Here is a 24866-nt window from a genome sequence, read left to right as displayed (position 1 = left end):
AGACGTGACCACGGGTGCAGGGCCTCTGCTGACCCAGGTGTGACCACGGGTGCAGGGCCTGTGCTGACCCAGGTGTGACCACACTGCAGAGACTGTGTACTGGATATCCTCCCCTGTTAAAACCATCTTACCAGGGCGGGCATTGTGCCCACCTTGTTCAAGTCCAGCTTCCTCCACTTCCCAACCAGCTTCCTGCTAATTTGCTCCTAGGAGGAGCAGGCGAGGGCCCAAGTTCCGGGGTCTCTGCCACTGATGGGGAGCCCCAGACTGGGCTCCGGGCTCTCCGGCCTCGGCATGGCCCACTGTGGGTATCTGAGGTGTGAACCAGCTAGTGGAAGCTGCTTCTCTCTCTGCAATTGCGTTTCTAATAAGTGAAAACAAACACACAAATTTAAGAAGGAAAAATGAAAGCCGCCTCGCCTGGGTGAGGGTCAGAGGGCGCACCCCCGCGTCACCCCCTCTCCTGCACTTTGTCCCACCACTGGCTGCTGAGCCCCCAGGGCCCACGCCTGGCTCTTTGGCCCCTGAGCCAGGAGGGAGACGCAGCCTTTGCTTGTCCCTCCTGGCCCTGGCCAAACTCCACACCTGCTTCCCCGCGGCCCCGTCACAGAACGAAGCAAACAGGTCCCCAGGGCTGGTGTGTGGAGCTGAGTGGAGCTGAGCTTCTCTGCCCTGCTCTCACTGCCCGGAGGGACGGCTCAGGGTGGGGGGAGACGTGAGGTCCCAGGCCATGCAGGAAGCAGCAGCCGCAGCCTGCCCAGGGGGCCACTGCTCTGCCTGCCGCTGGCTTAGCCGTCCAGGGAGCAGCTGCAGACAGGGCGGCGGGAGCTGACCCAGGGCCAGCTTCTCCCCTGGGCTGCACCAGGGGCCCCCGGCGGCTGGGCGAGGCCTGGTCCCCAGCCTCACTGGCCAACTCACCAGGACCTCCTGGGTGAGAACAGGTGTCGGGGGTCCTGTCCGCTGCCGGGGCTCCCCCACTCAGCCACAGTTGAGAGCCGAGGTTCTGCAGTCAGCGCCTCTCACCTGTTCCCCTGGCCCCTCAGGAGGCAGGAAGCTTTGCTCTGGGTGAGAAGTCAGGGCTTTGCCTTGGGCGCAGAGATCATCATTCAAAGATGGAGACATGCCAGCAATCGGGTGCTTAGCAACCGGTTAAACACGAATTCTCTCCCTAAATACAACCGCAGCGACGGGACTGATCTTACTTTACAAAATACTTCCTTGCTCAAAGGATTTGTGTGGGGAGCCCGACTGTCAGATGATGTCGCCGCCTACTGGCCGCGAGCGAGATTGCAGCCCGGCCAGAACAGGAGAGGAGGGAGAGCCCTGAGCCCCATGCAGGAGACCCTGGATTCCAGCTTGGGGTTGCGCCCTTTCCCGCCCCCAGCACTGTGGGTCGCAGGGACTGGGGCCCGCGCCTGACGCGGGGCCTGAACGCCACTTAGTGTTGGATCACATTGTGCCTCAATACAGAGAAGAATAAAGTACGGGAAGTAAGAGCTCAGAATATTGGTGGAGTAATTTTTTTTGACTACTTTTTACTTGTTGAATGCTATGGTTAGTGGTACATTAAGCCTGAGATTATAGAGCGCATTGAAATCATGCTTTTGCAAAAATGAAAGAAAAAAAGGAAGGAAGCAAGGATGGAGGAGGGGGATTGATGGGGGAGGGAACGTGGCTGTCTTCTTGGAATTGTACCTATGAAATACATGAAATCTGTTCTCTTTATATAAATAAAAAAATTAACAACAAGATGATAAAAGAAGCACAAAAATAATTGCTGGGACATCAACATTAACTTTTCAACTGACAGAATAACTCTAATTCTTGAATCTACATGATTGAGACATTTCCAGATAGTTGATTTTGAAGAACAGAGATTTAATGGGGGAGGGGATTCTTGGATAGTTCGCCATAAACTATTTTGGATTTTTCAAGAATAAAAATGTTGTATTTTTTAACATTTATTTCTTTATCTGAAAGAGTTACAGAGAGAGAAGGAGAGACAGAGAGGGAGGTCTTCCATCCTCTGTTCACTCCCCCAATGGCAGCAGTGGCAAGGGCTGGGGTCAGGCTGAAACCAGGAGCCAGGAGTTTCATCCAGGTCTCTTAGGTGGGTGCAGGGGCTCCAGCGCTTGGATCATCTTCTGCTTCTCCCAGGCTCATTAGCAGGGAGCTGGGTCAGGAGTGGAGCACCTGGTATGGGATGCTGGTGTCGCAAGCAGTGGCTGAACCTGCTGCACCACAATGCTGGACTGATGGGGTAATTCTAAAAGCCTCCATGGGTTGAAGCAAAGCACCACAGAGTTATGGATCCACGGTACTGGAAACCCCTCTGAGTGTCTGAGTCCTGCTTTGCTGTCATCATCAGTCTTGCAGCAAGCAAACATTTTACTTTATTTGTAAAATGTCTCCCCACTGATTCACTTCCCAAAAGCCTACAACAGCTGGAGGTGGGCCAGGCTGATGCCAGGAGCCAGCAAATCCATGTTGGTCTCCCAGGAGGGTGGCAGGGACCCAGGTACTTGAACCATCTCCTGCTGCTTTTCAGGGCTTCCATTAGCAGGACACTGGAGCTGGGGGCTGGAGCCCAGACTTGAACCAGGCACCAGGGTGTACGGGTGGGGGGAGGCTCACTGGGGTCTTCACCGCTGTGCCCAGCTGCTCCCCCTTCTGTAAGTGGAGAAACCTCAGTTACCTGTTACTGAGTCAAAGCAGCCCATCTCAAAAGGCAACAAATGGTAAGAGTCCAAGTCTAGGACATTTCAGAAAAGGCAAAACTGCAGAGATGGTGAGAAGGTCGGTGGTGGCCAGAATGACGAAAACGGGGAGGAGGGACAGACAACACAGCAGCCTGCGCACCCCTGGCAGCTGTATGCTCAGCTGCTCACCAGGGAAGGCTGCCCCGGCACAGCACCGGCTGCAAGGACTGGGGGAGGTGTGTGCTTTCTGAAATGCCCAACTTAAAGCACACAGACAGATAGACAGACAGACAGACACACACACACACACACACACACCACAGCATGCAAAGAAACAAGAAATGGAACAGAGTTCCAGAAACTGTACCTGTGAAAACAAAGACATTAGATTTTCTAGGCAAATATCTAACATAACTGCCTTAAATATGCTAAAGAACTGGGGGGTGGGGAGGGAGAGAGAGAGAGAGAGGGAGAGAGGGAGGGAGGGAAGGAGGGAGGGAGAGCGAGAGAGGGAGGGAGGGGACAAGAACCGAAGGGCATCAGGAAAACAACATATAAAGCTAGATACTTAAGAGAGCCTGGAAGTGTAGGATGAAGGCATAAACATGCCAACATCATATGTGAATGGGTAAAAGTGTGGAACTTTGTACTGCAGTGAAGTTCAGTTGCTCTCAGTTTAAAAGACTGATATATTCAAGATATTTTGTGTAAGCCTCATGGTAAACACAAAGCAAAAACTCACAGTAGATATGCACAAGACAAAGAAAGGAATTATGGCCCACAATTAAATAAAATGAACAAATAACAAAATACAGGAAACAAAGAAGAAAGCAACAAAGGAACTATAAAACAGCAAAGAAAATAGCAGAATGCCAATAGCAAGCCCTTACCTAACAATAATTATGTTAAAGATAAATGGATTAAAATCTCCAATGAAAAACAAGACCCAGCAGTGTACCCCGAGTCCAAGAGAGATACTTCAGCTTTCTGAACACACAGGCTGAAGGGAGGGGCTGGAGAAAGCTACACCACACAGGCAGAAGCCGAGAGAGGGGTGGTTGAGCTTGTATCACACTAAACAGATGTTACTTCAAAGCTGTAAAGTGACACAAAGGTCATTACATAATGATAAAGGTGTCCATTCATCAAAACAATAAAACGGCATCCTCAAGATGGCGGAACGGGGAAGGATGTACTGGCTGGAGCTGAGCTGATCTGAGGCCAGGAGCCAGGAGCTTCTTCTGGGTCTTCCATGTCGGTACAGAGGCACAAGCACTTTGGCCACCCTCTGCTGCTCTCCCAGGTGCATTAGCAGGGAGCTGGATTAGAAGCAGAGCAGCCAGGACTGGTGCCTATGTGGGATGCTGGTGCTGCAGGCTGGGGCTTAAACCTGCTGTACCACAGCACCAGCCCCTAGTCCAAGTCTTCAAAGAAAAAAAATGTCAACTCAAAATACTGTACCCTGCAAAGCTTTCATTTAACAATGAGGGTGAAATAAAGACCTCCCATAACAAACAAAAACAAAAAATTTGTCACCAACTGGTCCAGCCTTACAAATGATGCTTAAGGGTGTGCTACACAGAGAAACACAGAAAGATAGTCATCATTATAAAACAATTGAAGGCAGAACATCTCACAGTAAGAGTACAAAGGAAATACAAAACAAACAATAGGAATATTTACATAACATGGCAAGGCCAAATTGCCACTCATCATTAGTCACCTTGAATGTAAATGGCCTAAATTCTCCAATTAAAAGATACAGACTGGCTGAATGGATTTAAAAGCAAGATCCATCTACTTACCATCTACAAGCAGTGTACCTCACCAACAAAGATACACACAAACTGAACGTGAAGAGATAGAAAGAGATAAAGAGATATTCCACACCAACAGAAAGCAGAAATGAGTAGGCATAGACATCCTAGTATCAGACAAAATAGACTTTAATACAACTGCTAAGAGAGACAAAGAAGGGCACCTTGTAATCATGAAGGGATCAAGTCAACAGGAAGAAGTGACTGTAGTAAATGTATAAGCCCCAGGGGCCTGGCTATTTAACACTCTAATACAATAGAGATGGGGAAGCCGGCGCCGTGGCTCAATAGGCTAATCCTCCACCTTGCGGCGCCGGCACACCGGGTTCTAGTCCCGGTTGGGGCGCCGGATTCTGTCCCGGTTGCCCCTCTTCCAGGCCAGCTCTCTGCTATGGCCAGGGAGTGCAGTGGAGGATGGCCCAGGTGCTTGGGCCCTGCACCCCATGGGAGACCAGGAAAAGCACCTGGCTCCTGGCTCCTGCCAGGATCAGCGCGGTGCGCCGGCTGCAGCGGCGGCCATTGGAGGGTGAACCAACGGCAAAGGAAGACCTTTCTCTCTGTCTCTCTCTCTCACTGTCCACTCTGCCTGTCAAAAAAAAAAAAAATAGAGATGGGGGACTGCAACGCTCACCTCCCTCAGTGGACAGATCAGCTGATCAGAAAGTCAAACAAGCAACAGCGCTAATGGACACTATGACCAAATGCACCTAACTGACTTCTACAGATACTTTCATCCCACGGGTGCAGAATACACATTCTTTCATCAGTGCATGGAACTATCTCTAGGATAGACCACACGCTAGGCCATAAAGTAAGTCTCAGAAAATTCAAAAAAAAATTGAAACTATACCATCTGTCTTTTGTGACCACAATAGAATGAAGCTGAAAATCAACAACTCAAGAATATCTAGAATATATGCAAACACATGGAGACTGAACCACATACTCCTGAATGAACAGTGTGTCGTAAAATAAATCAAAAGAGAAATAAATAAAATTTCTGGAAACAAATGAAAATGACAATGCAACATATCAAAACTTCTGGGATATAGCAATTAGTGCCTATATCAAGAAATTGGAAAGGCATCAAATAAGTGAGATATAAATGCATCTCAAGGATTTAGAAAAACAACAAACCAAACCCAAAATTAGTAGGAGAAAAGAAATAATTAAAATTAGAGAAGAAATAAACAAAACTTAATGCAAAAATAATAAAAAAGATCAGTGAAATGAGGAACTGCTTTTTTTTTGAAAAAATAAAATTGAGACATCATTGGCCCAACTAACCAAAAAAGAGAGGAAGAAGACCCAAATCAGAGATCAAAATGTAAATGTAGAGGCCAGCACTGTGGCACAGTGGGTAAAGCTGCCGCCTGCAGTGCCAGCATCCCAAATGGCTGCTGGTTCAAGTCCCAGCTGCTCCACTTCTGATCCAGCTCTCTGCTATGGCCCCTGTACCTGTGTGGGAGACCTGGAAGAAACTTCTGGCTCCTGGCTTCAGATCAGCACAGCTCTGGCTGTTGCATACAACTGAGGAGTGAACCAGTGGATGGAAGACCTCTCTCTCTTTCTCTCTCTCTCTCTCTCTCTCTCTGCCTTTCCTTCTCAATTGTGTAACTCTGACTTTCAAATGAATAAATAAATCTTTAAAAAAATTTTTTTCATGTCAATGTAACAACAGATTCCATAGAAATACAAAGAATTATCAGGAATTACTGCAAAGAGCATTATGCCAACAAAATGGAAAATCTAAAAGAAATAGATTCTTGTACACATACAGCCTACTAAAATAGCCATGAAAACATAGAAAGCCTAAACAGACCAATAACCAAGACAGAGATTGAATCAGTATTAAAGACCCTCCCAACAAAGAGAAGCCCAGGACCAAATGACTTCACTGCTGAATTCTACCAGACGTTTAAAGAAGAACTAATTCCAATTCCTCTCAGGCTAGTCAAAACAATATAAAGGGAGGGAATTCTCTCAAACTCCTTCTATGAGGTCATCATCACTTTAATTCTTTTTTTAAAAAAGATGCATTTATTTATTTCTAAGTCAGGGTTACACAGAGAGAGAAGGAGAGGCAGAGAGAGAGAAGTCTTCTATCCGCTGGTTTACTCCCCAATTGGCTGCAATGGCCAGAGCTGCACCGATCTGAAGCCAGGAGCCAGGAGCTTCCTCTGGGTCTCTGACATGGGTGCAGGGGCCCCAGGACTTGGGCCATCTTCCACTGCTTTCCCAGATCACAACAGAGAGCTGGGCTGGAAGTGGAACAGCTGGGATGCCAGTACTGCAGGTGGTGGCTTTACCTACTGCACCACAGTGCTGGCCCCACTTTAAATCTTCAATCAAACAAAGATACTACAGAGAAAGAGAACTATAGGCCAATCCCTGATAAACTTAGATGCAAAAATACTTAACAAAATATTAGCTAATTGAATCTAACAAGACATCAAAAAGATCATTCACCAGACCAAGTGGGATTTATCCCTGTTATTCAGAAATGGTTCAACATTCACAAATCAATAAATGTGATACATCATGTTACCAAATTGAAGAACAAAAGCCACGTGATTATCTCAATAGGTGCAGAGAAAGTATTTGATAAAATATAACAACTTTTCATGAAGAAAACCTTAAGCAAACTGAGTATAGAAAGAACATTTCTTTCTTTTTTTTAAGATTAGAATATTGGTATTTTCATTACTCACTGATGGTATTTCATTGTTTTATAAAGCAAATTACACTGGTTTCTGTTTTTATTTATTTTATAAAGCTTTATTTAATGAATATAATTATCATAGGTATAGCTTTAGGAATATAGCGGTTCTTCCCCCCATAACCACCCTCCCACCCACAAACCATCCCCTCTCCTACTCTCTCCCATCCATTCTCATTAAGATTCATTTTTAATTATCTTTATAAACAGAAGTCCAACTCTGTACTAAGTAAAGATTTCAACAGTTTGCACCCACACAGACACCCCAAGTGTAAAGTCCTGTTTGATGACAAGTTTTACCATTAATTCTCACAGCACAACTCAATAAGGACAGAGGTCCTACAGGGGGAGCAAGTACACAGTGACTCCTGTTGTTGATTAAACAACTGACACCTTATGTATGATGTCAGGGATCACCTGAGACTCTTGTCATGAACTGCCAAGGCTGTGGAAGCCTCTTGAGTCCACAAACTCTGTCAGTATTTAGACAGGACCATAGCAAAGTGGAAGTTCTCTCCTCCCTAGAAGGATCATTTCTAAAGACAATCAAGGCAATTTATGGTAAACTCACAGCAAGAATCTTATTGAATGCAGAATAGTTCGAAGAATTTCCTCTAAGATACAGAACCAGATAGAGATATCCACTCTCATTACTGCTATTCAATATAGTCCTAGAAGTCTGAGACATCAGGCAAGAAAAAGAAATCAAAGGGATAAAAATTGGGAAGGAGGAAGCAAGGTACACCTGTTTGCAGATGACATGATTCTGTATATGTAGGGGATATAAAATACTCCACTAAGAGAACTTTGAAACTCATAAAGGAGTTTGGGAAAGTGGCAGGATATAAAATCAACACACAACAATCCTTAGCCTTTGTATACGCAGACAATGCCATGGCTGAGAAAGAAATTCTAAGATCAATCTCATTCACAATAGCTACAGAAAAAATTAAATACTTTAGAATACATTTAACCAATCAGAAGAAAGATATCTATGATAAAAATTATAAAACATTAAAGAAAGAAATACAAGACACAAAAAATGGCAAACTCTTCCATGTTTGTGGGTTGTAAATTAATATTATCAAAATGTCCATACCACCAAAAGCAATTTACAGATTCAATGCACTGCCAATCGAAATACCAATGACATTCTTCTCAGCTCTAGAAAAAGCTAGGCTAAAATTCATATGGAAACACAAGAGTCCCCAAATAACTACAGCAATTTATACAACAGAAACAAAGCCAGAGATGTCACAATACCAGATTTCAATACATACTCCAGGCAGTTCTAATCAAAACAGCTTGGTACTGACACATAAATAGACATGTAGATCAATGGAACAGAATAGAAACTCCAGAAATCAGTCCATGCATCTATAATCAACTAATCTTTGACAAAGGAGTTAAAATCAATCCCTGGAGAAAGGGCAGTCTCTCCAACAAATGGTGCTGGGAAAATTGGATCTTCATGTGCAGAAGTATGAAACAAGCCCCTACCTAACACCTTATACAAAAACCAACTCAAAATGGATCAAGGATCTGAATCTATAATCTGATACTATCAACTTACCAGAGGAAGCATTGGGGAAACTCTGCAAGACATTGGCATAGGCAAAGACTTCTTGGAAAAGACTCCAGACGCACAGGAATTAAAGCCCAAAATAGACAACTGGGACTACATCCAACTGAGACGCTTCTGTATTGCAAAAGCTTCAGCAAAGTCAAGAGGCAACTGACAGAAGGGGAGAAATTATTTGCAAACTATACAACTAATAAAGGATTAATATCCAGAACATATAAAGAGATCAAGAAACTCAACAACAAAACAAACAGTACAGTTAAGAAACAGGCAAAGGATCTGAACATTTTTCGAAAGAGGAAATTCAAGTGGCCAACAGACACATGAAAAACGCTCAGGATCACTAGCCCTCAGAGACATGTAAATCAAAACCACAATGAGATCACCTCATTGTCAGAATGGCTTCCATACAGAAATCAACAAACAACAAATGCTGGCAAGGATGTGGGGAAGGGTACCCTAATCCACTGTTGGAGGGATTGTAGACTGGTATAGCCACTATGGAAGACAGTATGGAGATACCTCAGAAAGCTGAAAATAGACCTACCATATGACCCAGCCATCCCACTCCTGGGAATTTACCTAAGGGGAATGACATCAGCACATGGAAGAGTGATCTGTACCCCCATGTTTATTGCAGCTCAATTCACAATAGCTAAGCTATGGAATCAACCCAAAAGTCCATCAACTGATGACTAGATAAAGAAATTATGAGATATATACACTATGGAATATTACTCAGCCATAAAAAAGAATTAAATCCTGCCTTTTGCAATAAAATGGGTGCAACTGGAAACCATCATATTTAGGGAAATAAGCCAGTCCAAAAAGACAAATACCATATGTTTTCCTTGATCTGTGGTCACTAATAAAATACCAAAAATGTAATGTATAGGACTGAAACTGACATTTTGAGCTTTGATGATTATTTACAGCCCTTGCCTCTACTGTTGAGGAACAGTGATTTTTCTTCTTACTATGTGTTGAACCCTTTACTTAGTATAGGGCTAATCTTATGAGTATAAAGTAAATTGAAACTAGATCATTGTAAAAACTAAGAGAGGGAATAGAGAGGAAGGGGGAGGGAAGGTGGGAGCCTAGGCAGGAGGGAGGGTGGGGTGGAAAGTATCACTGTGTTAGTAAATCTGTGCATGAAATTCATGAAATCTGTATACCTTAAATAAAATGTAAAACAAACAAGAGGCAATAAAACAACTGGGAACACACACACACACAACACAGGAGCAACTGAATACCCACAAATGGGAAGGCAGCAGCACAGTAATGCAGCAACAATAGGGGACAATGGAGAGGCCACAGACATAAAGTCACCAGGAAATACCGGGACTGAACTACACTGTGAACCAAAGAGACCCACGAGGCACACGCAGCGCATGCTGTCCAACAGCAGTGTCAGCCACGTGGAACAGTCTCCATGATAGGTCACTTGGGAGGCCACAAAACAAGGCTCACCAAGTTCAAGAACACTGAGATAATTGCATTTTCCAACCACAATGCTATGATGATAGACATCAACCACAGGAGAAAAATAGAAATTTTTAAGGGAAAGATTTATTGTTGGGTGGGGGAAACCAATGGGCCCAAGGGAGGGAGCAAAGAAGAGAGAAGAGCAAAGGGAGAGTGCGTGTGTGGGAAGGGGGTCCTGTTATACCCTTTGTCAGGTGCAGGGAAACAGGAGCAGCGAATCCCATTAGGGTGGGGGTGGAGCTGACACCTGTGCTTGGGCCCTCTGGTCACCTGCCATCCAGAAATGGTGGCAGGGCCTAGAGCCTAGGATAGTGTCTGGGACATAAACTGGACCACAGACAAGACCATGCCATTTTACTAACAATAATTAGATGAAATTTCCAACTTAATCCATCGACCAGCAATATTCATCTGTTAACCGTTAACATAAAACATTGAAGTTTAAACAACCGCATCAGGTTGGGAAGCCAAGTTCTGTTCAATCCATAACAGTATCCTATCTTAATATTCTGAAATCTAGAAAGTAAATTAGAAAGTTAACCACAACCAACACACCCTATATAACATCACAAGGGCAAATGTAATCAGAAAAAAGAATTAGCTAGTTAACTAAATAAAATGGTTCAACAACAGAGTAGTAAGGGCAAATAAGATAGCTGCTGCCTTCTGGATTCTTCAGTTAGTAAGGAGACTAAACATACTCCATAGACTCACATCGGATTTCCTAGGTCTGGTTTACATTCTTCTGAAAAATAGAAAATTGACAATCTGTGAACGTAAAGACAAATGCTACAGAATAAACAATAAGGTAAAGAGAAAATTACAAGGAATTAAAAAAAAACCTTTAGACAATAAAAACAGAAATACAAGATATTCAAATTTGTGGGATACAGTAAAAGAAATTCCAAGAAAGAATAGAAAGCAATAAAACAAATACTTTAAAGAGAAGGAATATCTCAAATAAACAAACTAAAATCCCACTTCAAGAAAGTAGAAAAAAGAAGAATGAACAAGAGTAAGTAGAAGAAAGAAAATTATGAAGTCAGAGCAGAAACAAATAAAACAACAGAACTGATCAACAATGCAAAGAGGGGTAAAAACACTGACAACACTGCAGTCAGTCAGAGGACACAGAGAGAGAAGTGCAGACTCAGCAATGCGGGGAGCTATCACAACGGATGCAACAGAAAGACACAGCGGCCTTGAAGGCACTGTGCAAAGGTGTGCGCTGTCAGACGGGGGAATCTGGAAGAGGTGGAAAATTCTTAGACACCTCTCTGCCAAGACTGCACATGAACAGAACATCAGAACAGACCAATAATGAGTAACAGGATTAAATCACTAAAACCCTCCAAAGACATTCCCAGGCTAGCTGGCTTCAGGGTAAGTTTTTAAAGAGTTAATGCCATGCTTTCATGAACTCTTCTGAAAGGCGTGGCAGAGCCGGGGACGCTTCCACACTCATGTCATAAAGCCAGAACCACCTGATACCTAAGCCATTCAACGACATCACAAGAAAAGAAAATTACGGATCATTAACCATGATGACCGTATATGCAAATATCCTCAACAGGATACTAGCAAAGACGCTTCACCATGACAAGTGGGATTTGTCCTTGTAATTTAAGGAGAGTTCAACATAGGTAAGTCAGGAAGTGTGATCCCTTCCACTAACAGAAAAATAAAAACATGACAGTATCAGCAGTTGCAGAGAATGCACTTCACACATTTCCATATTCTTTTATGATTAAAAAACCTGTCATCAAACTAAGTACAGAGGGAGGTACTCAACACGATAGAGGGCGCAGCGGCCAGCTCTCAGCCAGCCTCCTACTCCATGTGACGACCAGGAAGCTCTTCCTCTGCAGATCAGGAACAAGCCACAGGCCTGGTTCTCACCTGCTGTGGTCAACACAGCGTCCTAGCCAGAGCAGTCAGGCAACAGAAGCAAGTGTAAGGCATCCACATGGACGAGCAAGAAGTGACGCTGTCTCTGTTAACAGGCAAAAATGAAGCTATACGCAGAGCTTTCTAAAGACTCCATCAAAAAGGGTTTCCCAGTTGGAGCCGGTAAGGGCAGTAAAGTTGCAGGATACAGAATCAACATACAAGCATCAGCAACAGTCATCGGAGGTCAACAGGACGACTGACTAGAGGTGCAGCTCTGCTGACCCAGCCCTGTGAACCAGCCCATGGCCCCACCCACCTGACTAGGGCCATGGGAGGCCCCTGGGTGACCCACCCTGAGGGGCTCCACCTGCAGGGGCTGCAGGAAACAGCTGGGTGGCCCCACCCGCACCCTGCTGCTGCCCTGGAAGCCGTGAGGCAGCCCCGACACCCACTCAGGAGCCAAGAGGGGCAGAGCAGGTGTCCGGAAGCAGCTGAGCAGCCCTGGCCTTCATCCTGTGTCCCCAGGATTCTGCGATGAAAAGGCTGGGTGCTCACAGCTGAAGAGACGCTTCACATCGCCGGGGAGTGTACAGAGTGCAGCCGCTGCGGCGAATGGCACGGAGCTCCTCGGAAAGCCGGAGCAGAACCAGCACAGGACCCAGCCACGCCCCCAGCGCCCATGCGTTCACGGGAACGCGGGTCGGGCCGCTGAGGAGACACCTGCGCTCCCACGGTCTGCAGCACTGTTCTCAGCAGCCGGGTAAGGAGTCAGTCTCGGGGCCAATTGACAGACAAAGAATAAACACACACACACACATGCACGCACACATGCACACACACACATGCACAGATGCATGCACACGCACACACACATGCACACACACTCCACACGCACATGCACACATGCACACACGCATGCACACACGCACACACACATGCACACACGCACACATGCACACGCACTGCTGTACTCTTCAGCCTTACAAATAAGGACATCCTGGCATTCGTGACAACACGAGGAAGCTGCGGGCATCACGTTAACTCTAAAAAGCCCAGCACAGGACAGACCCACAGTCTCACTTACACAGGAAAGCTAAGAGGTTTCCACCCAGGGAGTGGACAATGGTGACCAGAGGGGATGGAGAGCTGATGACCAAAAGGCTCAAGCCTTCAGGGAGACGAGAGTGAGCCGGGCCTGCTGTGGGCAGGGTGCCTGCACTCACGGGTCGCGGACGGTGGGGCTTCAACAAATCACCACCTCATCGTAAAAGAGTGCTGACGCTGTATCATCAGCTTAATTATTCCACATCACGTGTGTACATCACATTTTCCTCATCAGCACATCCAGTGACACAGGATTAATGTATCCAGATTATATAGAAGTTATAAAAATACTAAATAAAATATGAAATTAGCGATATAAAACAGAAGGATTACAAATGTAATCATAGCTATATATATATATATATATATATATATATGTTCAACCAGTTATTGAGAAAGACTTAACTGAGAAATTAGCTAAATTCTATGCTGAATCCCAAAGATAGCACAAAACACAGAAAATGTGAATGGATTGGAAAAAAGCTTACACAAATGAGAAAGTTAACCGGAATGAAGTACAAATGCGGCATGAACATCAGACGGGCAAAGAGGCCGCTGCCTGGGACGCCTGCACCCCTAGCCTGGGGGCCTGGGCTGGAGCTCCCCCTCCGCTTCTGTGCACCCTGGGGGCAGCAGGTGACCGCTCACTGACGTGGATCCCTGCCACCCATGCAGGAAACCCGGATGAGTCCCTGGCTCTTAGCTTCAGCCTGGCCAGCCCTGGCTATTGTGGGTGCTTGGGAAGCGAGCCTGCAGATGGAAGACATCATAGCTTCTCTCTGCTTTCCAAATAAGTAAAATTAAGCACATGCACTGTGGAGTGTTAGTATCAGAAAAGGTAGTCGGCAGGTGCGCTGGCTGCGGATCTGAGAGGAAGCCGTGAAGCTGCACGGGAGGCCGCGCTGAGCCAGCAGGAACCCGGGTGGGAGACTGCGCGTTGCCTGACGGGGCCACATGCCCGGGCACTGCTCGTGGCAAGGCGGGAAGCCACAATTAAGAGTAGGATCTCGGGTGCCCAGTGCTTCAAGATCCAAGGTTCCAAAGAAGGAGACACCCAGCAGGAGTGGCGTTTGGTTTCTGGGTCCCTGTGAGGTGCAGGGTCAGTGTGAGAACCATCGGCGGGGCCGGCCCTGGTGAGGGCAGCGGGCTCACAGGACAGGGTAAAGCAGGCGGCGTTTCCAGAGGAGGCGACGCCGACGGGCCGAGCTCATCAAACGCCCCGTACTGTTGACAGAACGGTGTGTGCATTGCATTGTTTGTTCATCTAGAACTCTTACTAAAAATATCCTTAGGCTACCATGTTTAATTGGAGTCCCGCAGGTCATCGTCCCTCAGGGATCCCATAGGGGTTTGTGCTCAAGCCCGAGCCGCTGACTTGAGAGCTGCGCAGATTGTCCCTGTCGGCAGTCCCTGTCGGCTCTACCAGCGAGGCTGCATAAAGCCCCCGCAGGCCCCGTGGCCAGAGGGCAGAGGCGCTGCCGAAGCCGCTGAGCCCGGCGACAACAGTTAGGCCACTGCAGAGTGAGGGCAGGTGCACAGACCTCGGCCGAGGCCAGAGCACTGAAGGTATTTAACGCAGCAGGGACCCTGCTGACCCCCGCTCCGTGTCCTCACAGCCCCTCCCTGACAAGGTGAAGGCCAGCCAGGTAAGCAACCTCACAGCTCTGCACTGGTGTCCCCTGCGTGTGCTTGTGACAGGTTAGAACGGAGTGCTCCGTGTCTGCACGTGGCCAGCTGCGACGCCGAGGCCGTGCTGAGCTGTGGATCCACAGAACCCTGTGTGCACACTCTTGCCCGCCCCCTGAAAATGGTCTGGTGCGGTCTTTTTGTCAATTGCCTCTGAAGCAGCAGGTCAGAGCTGTCCATTTTAAGTGTTCATATTTTGTTACTCATTTATGCACACATGCAAATAATAGCAAATACACACCTGCAAATAACATGCATGCAAATACATATGTGTAAATGCACACATGCAATCATACATGCAAATACTAGCAAACTGAGAGCAATGCTGTCTCAGGTGCTGGACTCAGCATTCTGTTTACTGTGGTCAACCACATGACATGGAATACATGCTGAGGGTCTAAGCATTCCTCTCCTGGCACAGCACACACTCACGGCGCCGTGCAGTCCTTACTGCGATCCAGTTCCAGAAAGCTTCCCCCGGTTTCCTGGTGGGGAGGGGTAGAACTGAGGTGCTTGTTTATGCACAGGGCTGAATGTTTCTAATGCACCCCTCCCCTGACCCCCCCACCTCTCCCTGCTCCCTCCCTCACCCCTCCCTGCTCCCTACTCACCTCTCCCCGACCCTGATTACTACAATGAATGAGAAACACGTTGTGATCTTGAGAACAGAATGGGTGTAAGAATGAAAGGCAAAGGAGCAACGGCATCCCACTCAAGGCTCTGGGATTTCGGCCCTGCTGCCCTCCGTGTCCTGATTGTCCTGCCTCACCCCTCCTCCTCCACACCTCGGATGCCAGGCTCAGAGCACCGCTTCCGTCGGGGTGCGTAAATGAGAGCCCAGTTCCTGCAGCACCGGTGTGGCTGCTCACACGTGTGAGCCAGGCAGATGTGGGGAGCGCTGGCCAGGGCCCTGTCTGGTAAAGTCATTGGGGCCACTGGGCATCTTACAGAATGCCGTCAGGCACCTCAGGTGGGCACAAAAGCCTGGAGTCGGGGAAGCAGGGAAGGGTGAGTGGGAGTGCAGGGGAGAGATGAGTGGGGGTGCAGGGGAGGGGTGAGTGGGGGAACAGGGAGCGGTGAGTGGGGGTACAGCGAGGGGAGAGTGGGGGCAAGGGAGGTGTGAGTAGGGAGCAGCGAGGGGTGAGTAGTGATCAGGGGAGAAATGAGTGGGAGTGCAGGGGAGGTGTGAGTAGGGAACAGGGAGAGGTGAGTGGGGGAGTAGGGAGAGGTGAGGGGGAGCAGGGAGAGGTGAGTGGGGGAGCAGGGAGAGGGGAGAGGTGAGTGGGGAGCACGGAAGGGTGAGTAGGGGAATAGGGAGCAGTGAGTGGGTGTACAGCGAGGGGAGAGTAGGGGTGCAGGGGAGGTGTGAGTAGGGAGCAGGAAGGGGTAAGTAGGGAGCAGGGAGAGGTGAGTGGGGGAGCAGGGAGAGGTGAGTGGGGGAGAAGGGAGAGGTGAGGGGGGAGCAGGGAGAGGTGAGGGGGAGCAGGGAGAGGTGAGTGGGGGAGCAGGGAGGGGTGAGTAGGGAGCAGGGAGCAGTGAGTGGGGGTACAGCGAGGTGAGAGTAGGGGTGCAGGGGAGGTGTGAGTAGAGAGCAGGACGGGGTGAGTAGGGAGTAGGGAGAGGTGAGTGGGGGAACAGGGAGGGGTGAGTGGGGGAGCAGGAAGGGGTGAGTAGGGGTCAGGGAGGGGTAAGTTAGGGAGCAGGGAGGGGTGAGTGGGAGAGCAGGGAGGGGTGAGTAGGGAGCAGGGAGAGGTGAGTGGGGAACAGGGAGAGGTGAGTGGGGGAACAGGGAGAGGTGAGTGGGGAACAGGGAGAGGTGAGTGGGGGAGCAGGGAGGGGTGAGTCTGGGGGCCTTGCTGGGGCAGACTGAGGTCAGAGGAGCCTTGACAATGACAAGCAAAGGGACTCCTCAGGTCCAGATTTAAGGTAAAAGCACACGCCCACATGCACAGACGCACCTTTGGGCCCTACTGCCCAAGGAAGCACCTCGCACCCAGAGGGAAGCGGCTTAGGCAGAACTTAGCTGGCGGTGGGGGAGCGTTCTTTCTACCGTGAGGGCTTTCCTTGCCAGCAGTCTGCCTTCTGCCCTCTCCACACCGAGCCTGGCCTGGCTGGCCAGGCTCCTGGCAAGCTGCCTGGACACACCCGGCACCTCGTGGGCAGTTTTCTGCAGACAGCTGCCTTCAGGAGGAGCCGGGGCAGGCCAGACCCGGTGTGTCCCGGACGAAAGAGAGGTGGCTCGGGTGAGACACTAGATGAGGCCGCTACAGAGCACGGGGAGAACGAGGCTGGGAGAGCTGTGTGCGCGCCCCCGAGGCCACTCAGCTGCGGGATGCAGGGAGTCACGGAGGGACGAGCGGCCGCTCACGGGGCGCCCCTCTGCTCCTCCGTACACAGGTGAATGCAGGACGGGCTCCGTTGCATCAGCTCCGCGAGGGCACGTCAGAGGCGCCTGAGCGCGGGTTTGAGGCAGAGGCTTGCAGCTTACACGGAGCAGGGCGGTGCCAGTTCCTAGAACTCGCGGTCTTTGTGACCCGTCCCTTTCCAAGTGAGGCCGTGGACTTGGACCCATGAGCGGAGGGAATGAGACGACAGGCTCGGAGTTTGTGCTCCTGGGACTCTTCCCGGGCGTGCCACACCCGGGCATCCTCATGTGCCTCACCGTCCTGAGCTACGTCCTAGCCCTGGCCGCGAACGCCACCCTGACCGTCCTCATCACGCTGGACACCCACCTCCACAAGCCCATGTACTTCCTCCTCAGCCAGCTGGCCCTGCTGGACCTGCTCTTCACATCCACCACCGTCCCCAGGACGGCCGCCGCCTTCTTCCTGGGGACCAAGACCATCTCCAGCACGGGCTGTGGGACGCAGCTGTTTTTCTGCCTCGTGCTGGGGGGAGCAGAGTGCCTGCTCCTGACTTGCATGGCCTGCGACCGTTACGTGGCCATCTGTCGCCCTCTGCGGTACCCTGTCCTCATGAACGGGAAGACCTGCCTGTCGATGGCCGTGGGGTCCTGGGTGGGGGGCAGCCTCAATTCCCTAGTGCAGACTGTGTATACCATGCGTTTGCCCAAATGTGGCCGCCTGGAGATTGACCACTTCTTCTGCGAGGTCATGGCCATTCTGAGGCTCTCCTGTGGGGACACCTTGACGTACAGGTTGACGATACTTGGGGTGGGTATTGTGCTGCTGCTGGTTCCCTTTGGCGTCATCTTCTCCTCCTACGCCGTCATCTTCCTCACTGTCCTGCGCATGAGTTCCCGTGAGGGGAGGCAGAAAGCACTGGCCACCTGCTCCTCCCACCTGGCGGTGGTGAGCCTCTTCTACGGTCCCACTGTCTTCACCTACATGACCCCCGGTTCCACACACAGCCCCGCCCAGGACCAGGCCGTGTCTGTGTTCTTTTCAGTCGTCACCCCCACGCTGAACCCCTTCATTTACAGCCTGAGAAACAGAGACGTCTTAGAGGCGTTGAGGAGGGCTTTGAGACCCACAGCGCTCTTATCTCCTACAGTCCTGTGACTGCTTGGTGATGGCTGTGTAAGTCATCAACCCCACAGCCCGCCATGCCTGCCTCTTAACCACGGCCGGCCGGTCTGACTCCTGAGGACGCAGTCACTTGCTGACACTGCTCGGGCAACCCAGGCACATGTCTTTGGTGTGTTAGCTCACTTTTGTTTTTTCCCCTCTGCTGATATTTTTATCCTGAATGACAGCGCTGTGGGTGCTGGCTTGCTCATGCATTTCACAATGCTTACGTCACACGTACTCACGGCAAACTCACAAAGGCAGAGAACAGGATGGTGGTTACGAGAGCCTGGGGTTCAAGGGCAAGGGGAGAGGGCGAGGGTGAGGGCACTGCATCTCAGACAGGAGGGGCAGGCCCAGTGACCTACCGCACAGTGGTGAGCACAGCTAATGAGCACACGTCCTGCTCCCAAAACTGCTGCAGGTGCAGACTGCAAGCTTCACCCCTAAAAGAAGAGGAAATGAGATGAAGTGATGGGTAAGCTAACTAGCTGGATTTAATCTTTCTGTAATGTACACAAAACTGCATAAATAATACAATCACAACTTATAAATTGAAAAATAAAATGACCTGACAGGTGAAGGTTTATTCTTGGAAGGATTAATAATGAAAAGAACGCTTGCCCATCGTTGTTGGGACTCCACACCCAGCCCCTGCTGGCGGAAATGAGGCTCCTCAGGACAGCTGAGGCGGCGCTGCCCACGGTCAGCAGCCCCACACGCAGGGGCTCGCGGGGAGCGGAAACCGATATACTGAAGCACACTCACTCTCCCGTCTCACAAGAGCCAAGGCATGGAGCCAACCCAACTGTCCATCCCAGATGGATGGCTAAGGAAATCCCTGCATGAGGACACACAGTGGGTAGGAAGGCACTAGATTCTGTCACTTAAGACAAGACGCTCGGGTGAGCGTGAGTGAGATGAGCCAGGCTCAGAGAGACAGATTCTGCAAGGCCTCACTCACCTCGGGGACCCAAAACCGTAGATTCCTATGAGCAGCCCAAGTAGGTAGCAGAATGGAGGTTAGCAGGGCTGGGACGATGTATGAATTTCAAATATTTTTACCATAAAAAACTTTTCTAATTCCATTTTTCCATGAATTTTTCAAAGCACCCATATACTTCAAAACATCATGTTGTACAAAATAATGTTATCAGTCAATTTAAGAATTCAAACACCAAAAAGGGCTTCAAGGCCAGAAATTAGTAAATTTACTGATATGTAAGTATTAGGCAAACAGAAAAAGCAAGTTAATGCTGTAACTTCAACATCATTTAAGTAAATAGGCAGGTCAGACTCTCATCGGACACGTGGTGTGACCACAGTGTGCGTAAGCTGTGCTGGGGGAGGGAGGGCTTTGCTCCCCTTCATTTTTGGGGTGCAGTTTTCTGTGTGCTCCCCAGAGGCTCCCCGAGGCCAGCCCCTGTCCACATCGGTGTGGTCCGTGCCTGGTCATTCCACCCAGGGATTGAGCCCAGCGTCTGCAAGCACGTGCTCCCGGAAACTGCACCCCCCAGGGAGCGGCAGCCTCTCCCCCACCCGGGTTGCACCTGGCTAGGACTGGACCCTGGGACCACATGTAGATACAGACCCAATAACGGGCACGACCCCATGGAAGTGACAGGTGCTGAGATGACCACACGTGGGAGCCAGGCGAGGGAAGGCTGGTGTAAAGGACAGAGATCCTGGCAGGATGGCGGGGTGTCGTAGCAGGGTCCCCTGGGCCCCCCGAGTCCCCACGGTTTCTTCAGCACTGACTGCTGCTGGGAAGCCCTCCTGAGCCCTGCCGCCGTGGTGAGGAAGCTGGATGCGCGGCTCCGTCGCTGAGGGTCGTGCACGGGGAAGATGAGGAACAGAGCCACGGATCCCCTGCCAAGGACAAGTCTCCTGAGAAGAGATGGGCCTTGGAGGCTCACGCCCTGATGGCTGTTAGCACGCCCCAACCTGGCCCATCCTCAGTGGAAGGAGAGAAACGGAGCCCAGTGCTGACGGGCTGGGCACGGGTGCTCTCCTGCCACGGCGCTGGTGGGAGTAGTTTCCCTCGTTTCTGGAGAAGACTGGACAGTCTAGATTTCATGAAAACAGAACTCTGTGTGTTAATTTCCCCAGCCCCAGAACCTAGAGGGTCACTTTGGACATACAAGTCTCAGTCAACAGACACTTGGCCAAATGGACACTGCGTGTCGGGTCCTGTTGTCGCAGGAGTTCTGGGGTTGGCGTGCGGGAGGCGTGCGGGAGGCGTGCGGGAGCAGTGGCCGCAGTCTGCCGCTCCAACCACTCAGGTCTGGGTCTCTTCCCCACGAGGGGTGCCGGCTGCTTCCTGGCATGGAGCTAGATTAGAAGTGCAGCAGCTGGGAGAGGAACAAGCACCCAGACGGGGTGTGGGCATTCTGGGCGCCAGCACCCACCACATTCTCTGATGGAGCACAACTCTGTTCCAGCTTCTTGGCTTACGCAGAGGCTCCTGTGTGACAGCCTTCTGTCACAGAGCTCCCTCTCTGGTGTGTGACAGCCGTCTGTTACACATCTTCCTCTCTCCTATGTGATAGCCGTCTGTCGCACAGCTCCACTCTCGTGTGTGACAGATGTCTATCACAGCTCCATCTCTCGTGTGACATCCGTCTGTCACAGCTCCTTCTCAAGTGTGTGACAGTCATCTATCTCACAGCTCCCTCTCTCATCTGTGACAGCTGTTGTCACAGCTCCCTCTCTCCTGTGTGACAGCCGTCTGTCACAGCTCCCTCTCTCCTGTGTGACAGCCGTCTGTCACAGCTCCCTCTCTCCTGTGTGACAGCCGTCTGTCTCACACCTTCCTCTCTCCAGGGTGACAGCAGTCTGTCACACACCTTCCTCTCTCCTGTGTAACTGTCGTCTGTCACAGCTCCTTATCTCCTGTGTGACAGCTGTCTGTCAGAGCTCCCTCTCTCGTGTGTGACAGCCATCTGTCACAGCTCCCTCTCTCCTTTGTGACAGCCCTCTGTCAGAGCTCCCTCTCTCCTGTGTGACAGCCATCTGTCGCATAGCTCCCTCTCTCCTGTGTGAAGGCATCTATCAGAGATCACTCTCCCCTGCAGTACAGCTGTCTGTCTCACAGCTCCCTCTCTCATGTGTGACAACCATTTGACTCACACCTTCCTCTCTGCTGTGTGACAGCCATCTATCACAGCTCCCTCTCTCAAGTGTGACAGCTGTATGTCTCACTCCCTCCTCTTTTCTGTTTGACAGCCGCCTGTCGCATACCTCCCTCTCTCATGTGTGACAGCCATCTGTCACAGCTCCTTCTCTACTGTGTGAAAGCCATCTGTCACACAGCTCCCTCTCTCCTGTATGGCAGCCATCTGTCACAGCTCCCTTCTCGTGTGTGACAGTGTTCTGTCACAGATTCCTCTCTCTTCTGTGACAGCCATCTGTCACAGCTCCCTCTCTCCTATGTGACAGCCCTCTGTCATAGCTCCATATCTCCCGTGTGACAGCTGTCTGTCATAGCTCCCTCTCTCCTGTGTGACAGCCGTCAGTCACAAATCCCTCTCTCCTATGTGACAGCCGTCAGTCACAGATCCCACTCTCGTGTGTTACAAGCATGTGTCACAGCTCCCTCTCTCGTGTGAGTCAGCCATCTGTCACACAGCTCCCTCTCTCCTGTGTGAGAGCCATCTGTCACACAGCTTCCTCTATTGTGTGTGACAGCCGTCTGTCAGACACTTTCCTCTCTCCGGTGTGTCAGCAGCCTGTCGCACAGCTCCCTCTCTCCTGTGTGGCAGCCATCTGTCACAGCTCACTCTAACAAGTGGGATAGCCAGCTGTCACAGATCCCTCTCTCCTGTGTGACAGCCATCTTTTACAGATACCTCTCTTGTGTGTGATAGCTGTCTGTCGCACACCTTCCTCTCCAGTATGACAGCCGTCTGTCGCACAGCTCCCTCTCTCCTGTGTGAAGGCATCTATCAAAGCTCCCTCTCTCGTGTGTGACAGGCGTCTGTCACACAGCTTTCTCTTGTGTGACAGCCATCTGTCTCACACCTTCCATTCTCGTGTTTGACAGCCATCTGTCACAACTCCCTCTCTCCTGTGCGACAGCCATCTATCACATAGCTCCCTCTCTCCTGTATGACAGCCGTCTTTCACACAGCTCCCTCTCTCCTGTATGGCAGCCATCTGTCACAGCTCCCTTCTCATGTGTGGCAGTTGTCTGTCACAGATTCGTCTCTCCTGTGTGACAGACGTCTATCACAGCTCCCTCTCTCGTGTGAGACAGCCATATGTCGCAGAGCTTCCTCTCCCTCTCCCTCCCTCTCTCCCTCCCTCACTCTTCCTCTCTCCCTCCCTCTCTCCCTCTCTCCCTCCCTCTTGCTCTCTCCCTCCCTCCCTCTCTCCCTCCCTCCCTCCCTCTCTTTCTCTCTCCCATCCCCCCCATGTCTCTGTAACTCTGACTTTCAAATAAATAATATTTAAATTTTTTTTAAACATCAGTAGCACAGTAGCAGGTATTAAGTTCTCATTGAAACATCAATCGGCCAAATTGCTCCAATTTTGTTCAATAAATAACCCTGCAGTGGTTTGTTGTCTATAAGAAACACACCTAAAACAGTAAATTAAAAATGACATTTATAAATAGGGACAGAGATATTAAGCAAATGCCATAAAGAACAATAAGAAGGAAATGTACAGAAATATGCTGAGCAGGGTGTATTTTATATGTTCCGCAAATAGAATCACTTCTCAGACAAAAAAATACAATCACTACTCAGACCAAAAAGCCGTTATAGAATATGGTTAGAAGCACAATTTAGAAACGTAGTCAGCAGGTACTTTTAAATGAAACAACACAATGACCAAAAGCCACTGTGTGATAACTGTTACACCTATAAAAATCACTTGAAAAGTTCCGGAGGGAGATCCTGGCACATCCCTGTAAGGCTTAGTTCTCGCTGGTTTTCCACTGGAGTCGTTAGGACTGGTGGAAGGACAGGCAAGCAGACAGCAGTCACAGCTCAGGGGAACTGGCGCTGTGGCAGAAACGGGCGCCGGTCCCCAGCCCGGCTCTCCTGGCAGATGCCCTGGTTACGGGGTAGCAGTGGCTCAGACAGCCACGGCTTCCGTCCTGCAGGGGCCCAGGGGTTAGCACAGGTTTCATCCCAGGCACCCCCTAAGATCACGTCTAAAGTTCTCCCTTGTTTAACCCATGCCAAACACCAAAACAACCTGCAACACACATATGTGCTAAACAGAAAAAAGATTCCCAATAGAAAAAACACAATTTCTTTTAGATCGTCGGCAGCATTCCTTAAATATCTGAATGAAGTGGTGCCTGGGGAAGCCCTCGGCTGAGTCATCATTTCCCAAAGCAGGAGTGAGCACAGCAGGTGCTCCTGGTCCTTGAAGGCAACTGTGGCTCCGGCCCAGGGTGCTGGCGCTGCCCTCTGCTGCTGCAGCAGTACTGCTCAAGCCCCTCGGGGTCTCGGGCTGTGCTTGGGCCATTCGCTGGCCCTTTAGTTTCCCTGGGACGTCAACGGCTTCTCTGCCACTCTCCCTCCTCCTCCACATTTATCCACCATCAGTTTTCCCGTGAACTTACTCTGATGTGTTTGCTGCAGCTCCCCGCTGGGACTTGAACATGCGCAGGAACTGGAGCAGCTGCTTCTACCAACAGATCTTGAACACGGGCTTTCTTTTCCTCAGAGCCTTTGTAAAATGCCAGCCCAGGAAGACGCTCATGAAACGTGGACACAGAGTCACTGCCCAAACCTGAGAGCACAGCAAACAGGACACGGCCGCCATCGCCACCACAACCTCGGCGACAGCACCACCCTCGTCCCCTGGTGTCCTTTGCTCCTGTTTCTGCCTGTTTTGTGTGGGAACACTTAACAGGAGACCGGCCCCGGGGAGTGTCAGTGTGCTCAGCACCGCCCCCTTAACTCTGCAGGACAGCTCAGGAACAGCACCGCGTCCCTCTGCCAAGGCATTCTCTACCTGTGAGAGTCCACGAGGGACGCCTCTCACGCCAGCGGAACGTGCTGTGTCCGAGGCGGCGGGACCAGACCTGCCGAGGCAGAGTGCCCCGTGGTGTCTGGTGTTCAGTACCCAGGACGAGCAGCATGGCTCTGAAACGCCAGAGTTCAAGGACACGGGAGCCCCGCAGCTGTCCGTCACTGAGCTGCAGGTATGCCACACAGGAACTTGGAGAGCTTCTGTGAGACATAGTCACCCAGTGTTTCTCTCGGTTTTAACATTTCTCAAGGCTGTAGCTGGAACGTGGACCATCGCCTCAGGAAATCGCTCTGTGGACAGCAGTGTCTGTGGATTTTTTGAAAAATATATTTTTTTATTTACTTGAAAGGCAGAGTTAGAGAGGGA

General features: G+C 50.0%; 1 protein-coding gene across 1 annotated transcript; it reads left to right on the top strand.

Moving 5' to 3' along the window:
• Positions 1-17555: 17555 nt before the first annotated feature.
• Positions 17556-18506, top strand: LOC100347384 (olfactory receptor 2AJ1-like). The gene has a single exon (XM_089335802.1). The coding sequence runs from the start codon at positions 17556-17558 to the stop codon at positions 18504-18506; it is 951 nt and encodes a 316-aa protein (XP_089191928.1).
• Positions 18507-24866: the final 6360 nt, after the last annotated feature.

This window comes from Oryctolagus cuniculus, chromosome 6, assembly GCF_051225735.1.
Source record: "Oryctolagus cuniculus isolate XC-2025 breed Fujian yellow rabbit chromosome 6, ASM5122573v1, whole genome shotgun sequence".
Lineage (NCBI taxonomy): Eukaryota > Metazoa > Chordata > Mammalia > Lagomorpha > Leporidae > Oryctolagus > Oryctolagus cuniculus.
This window is presented reverse-complemented; position numbering and strand designations above follow the sequence as displayed.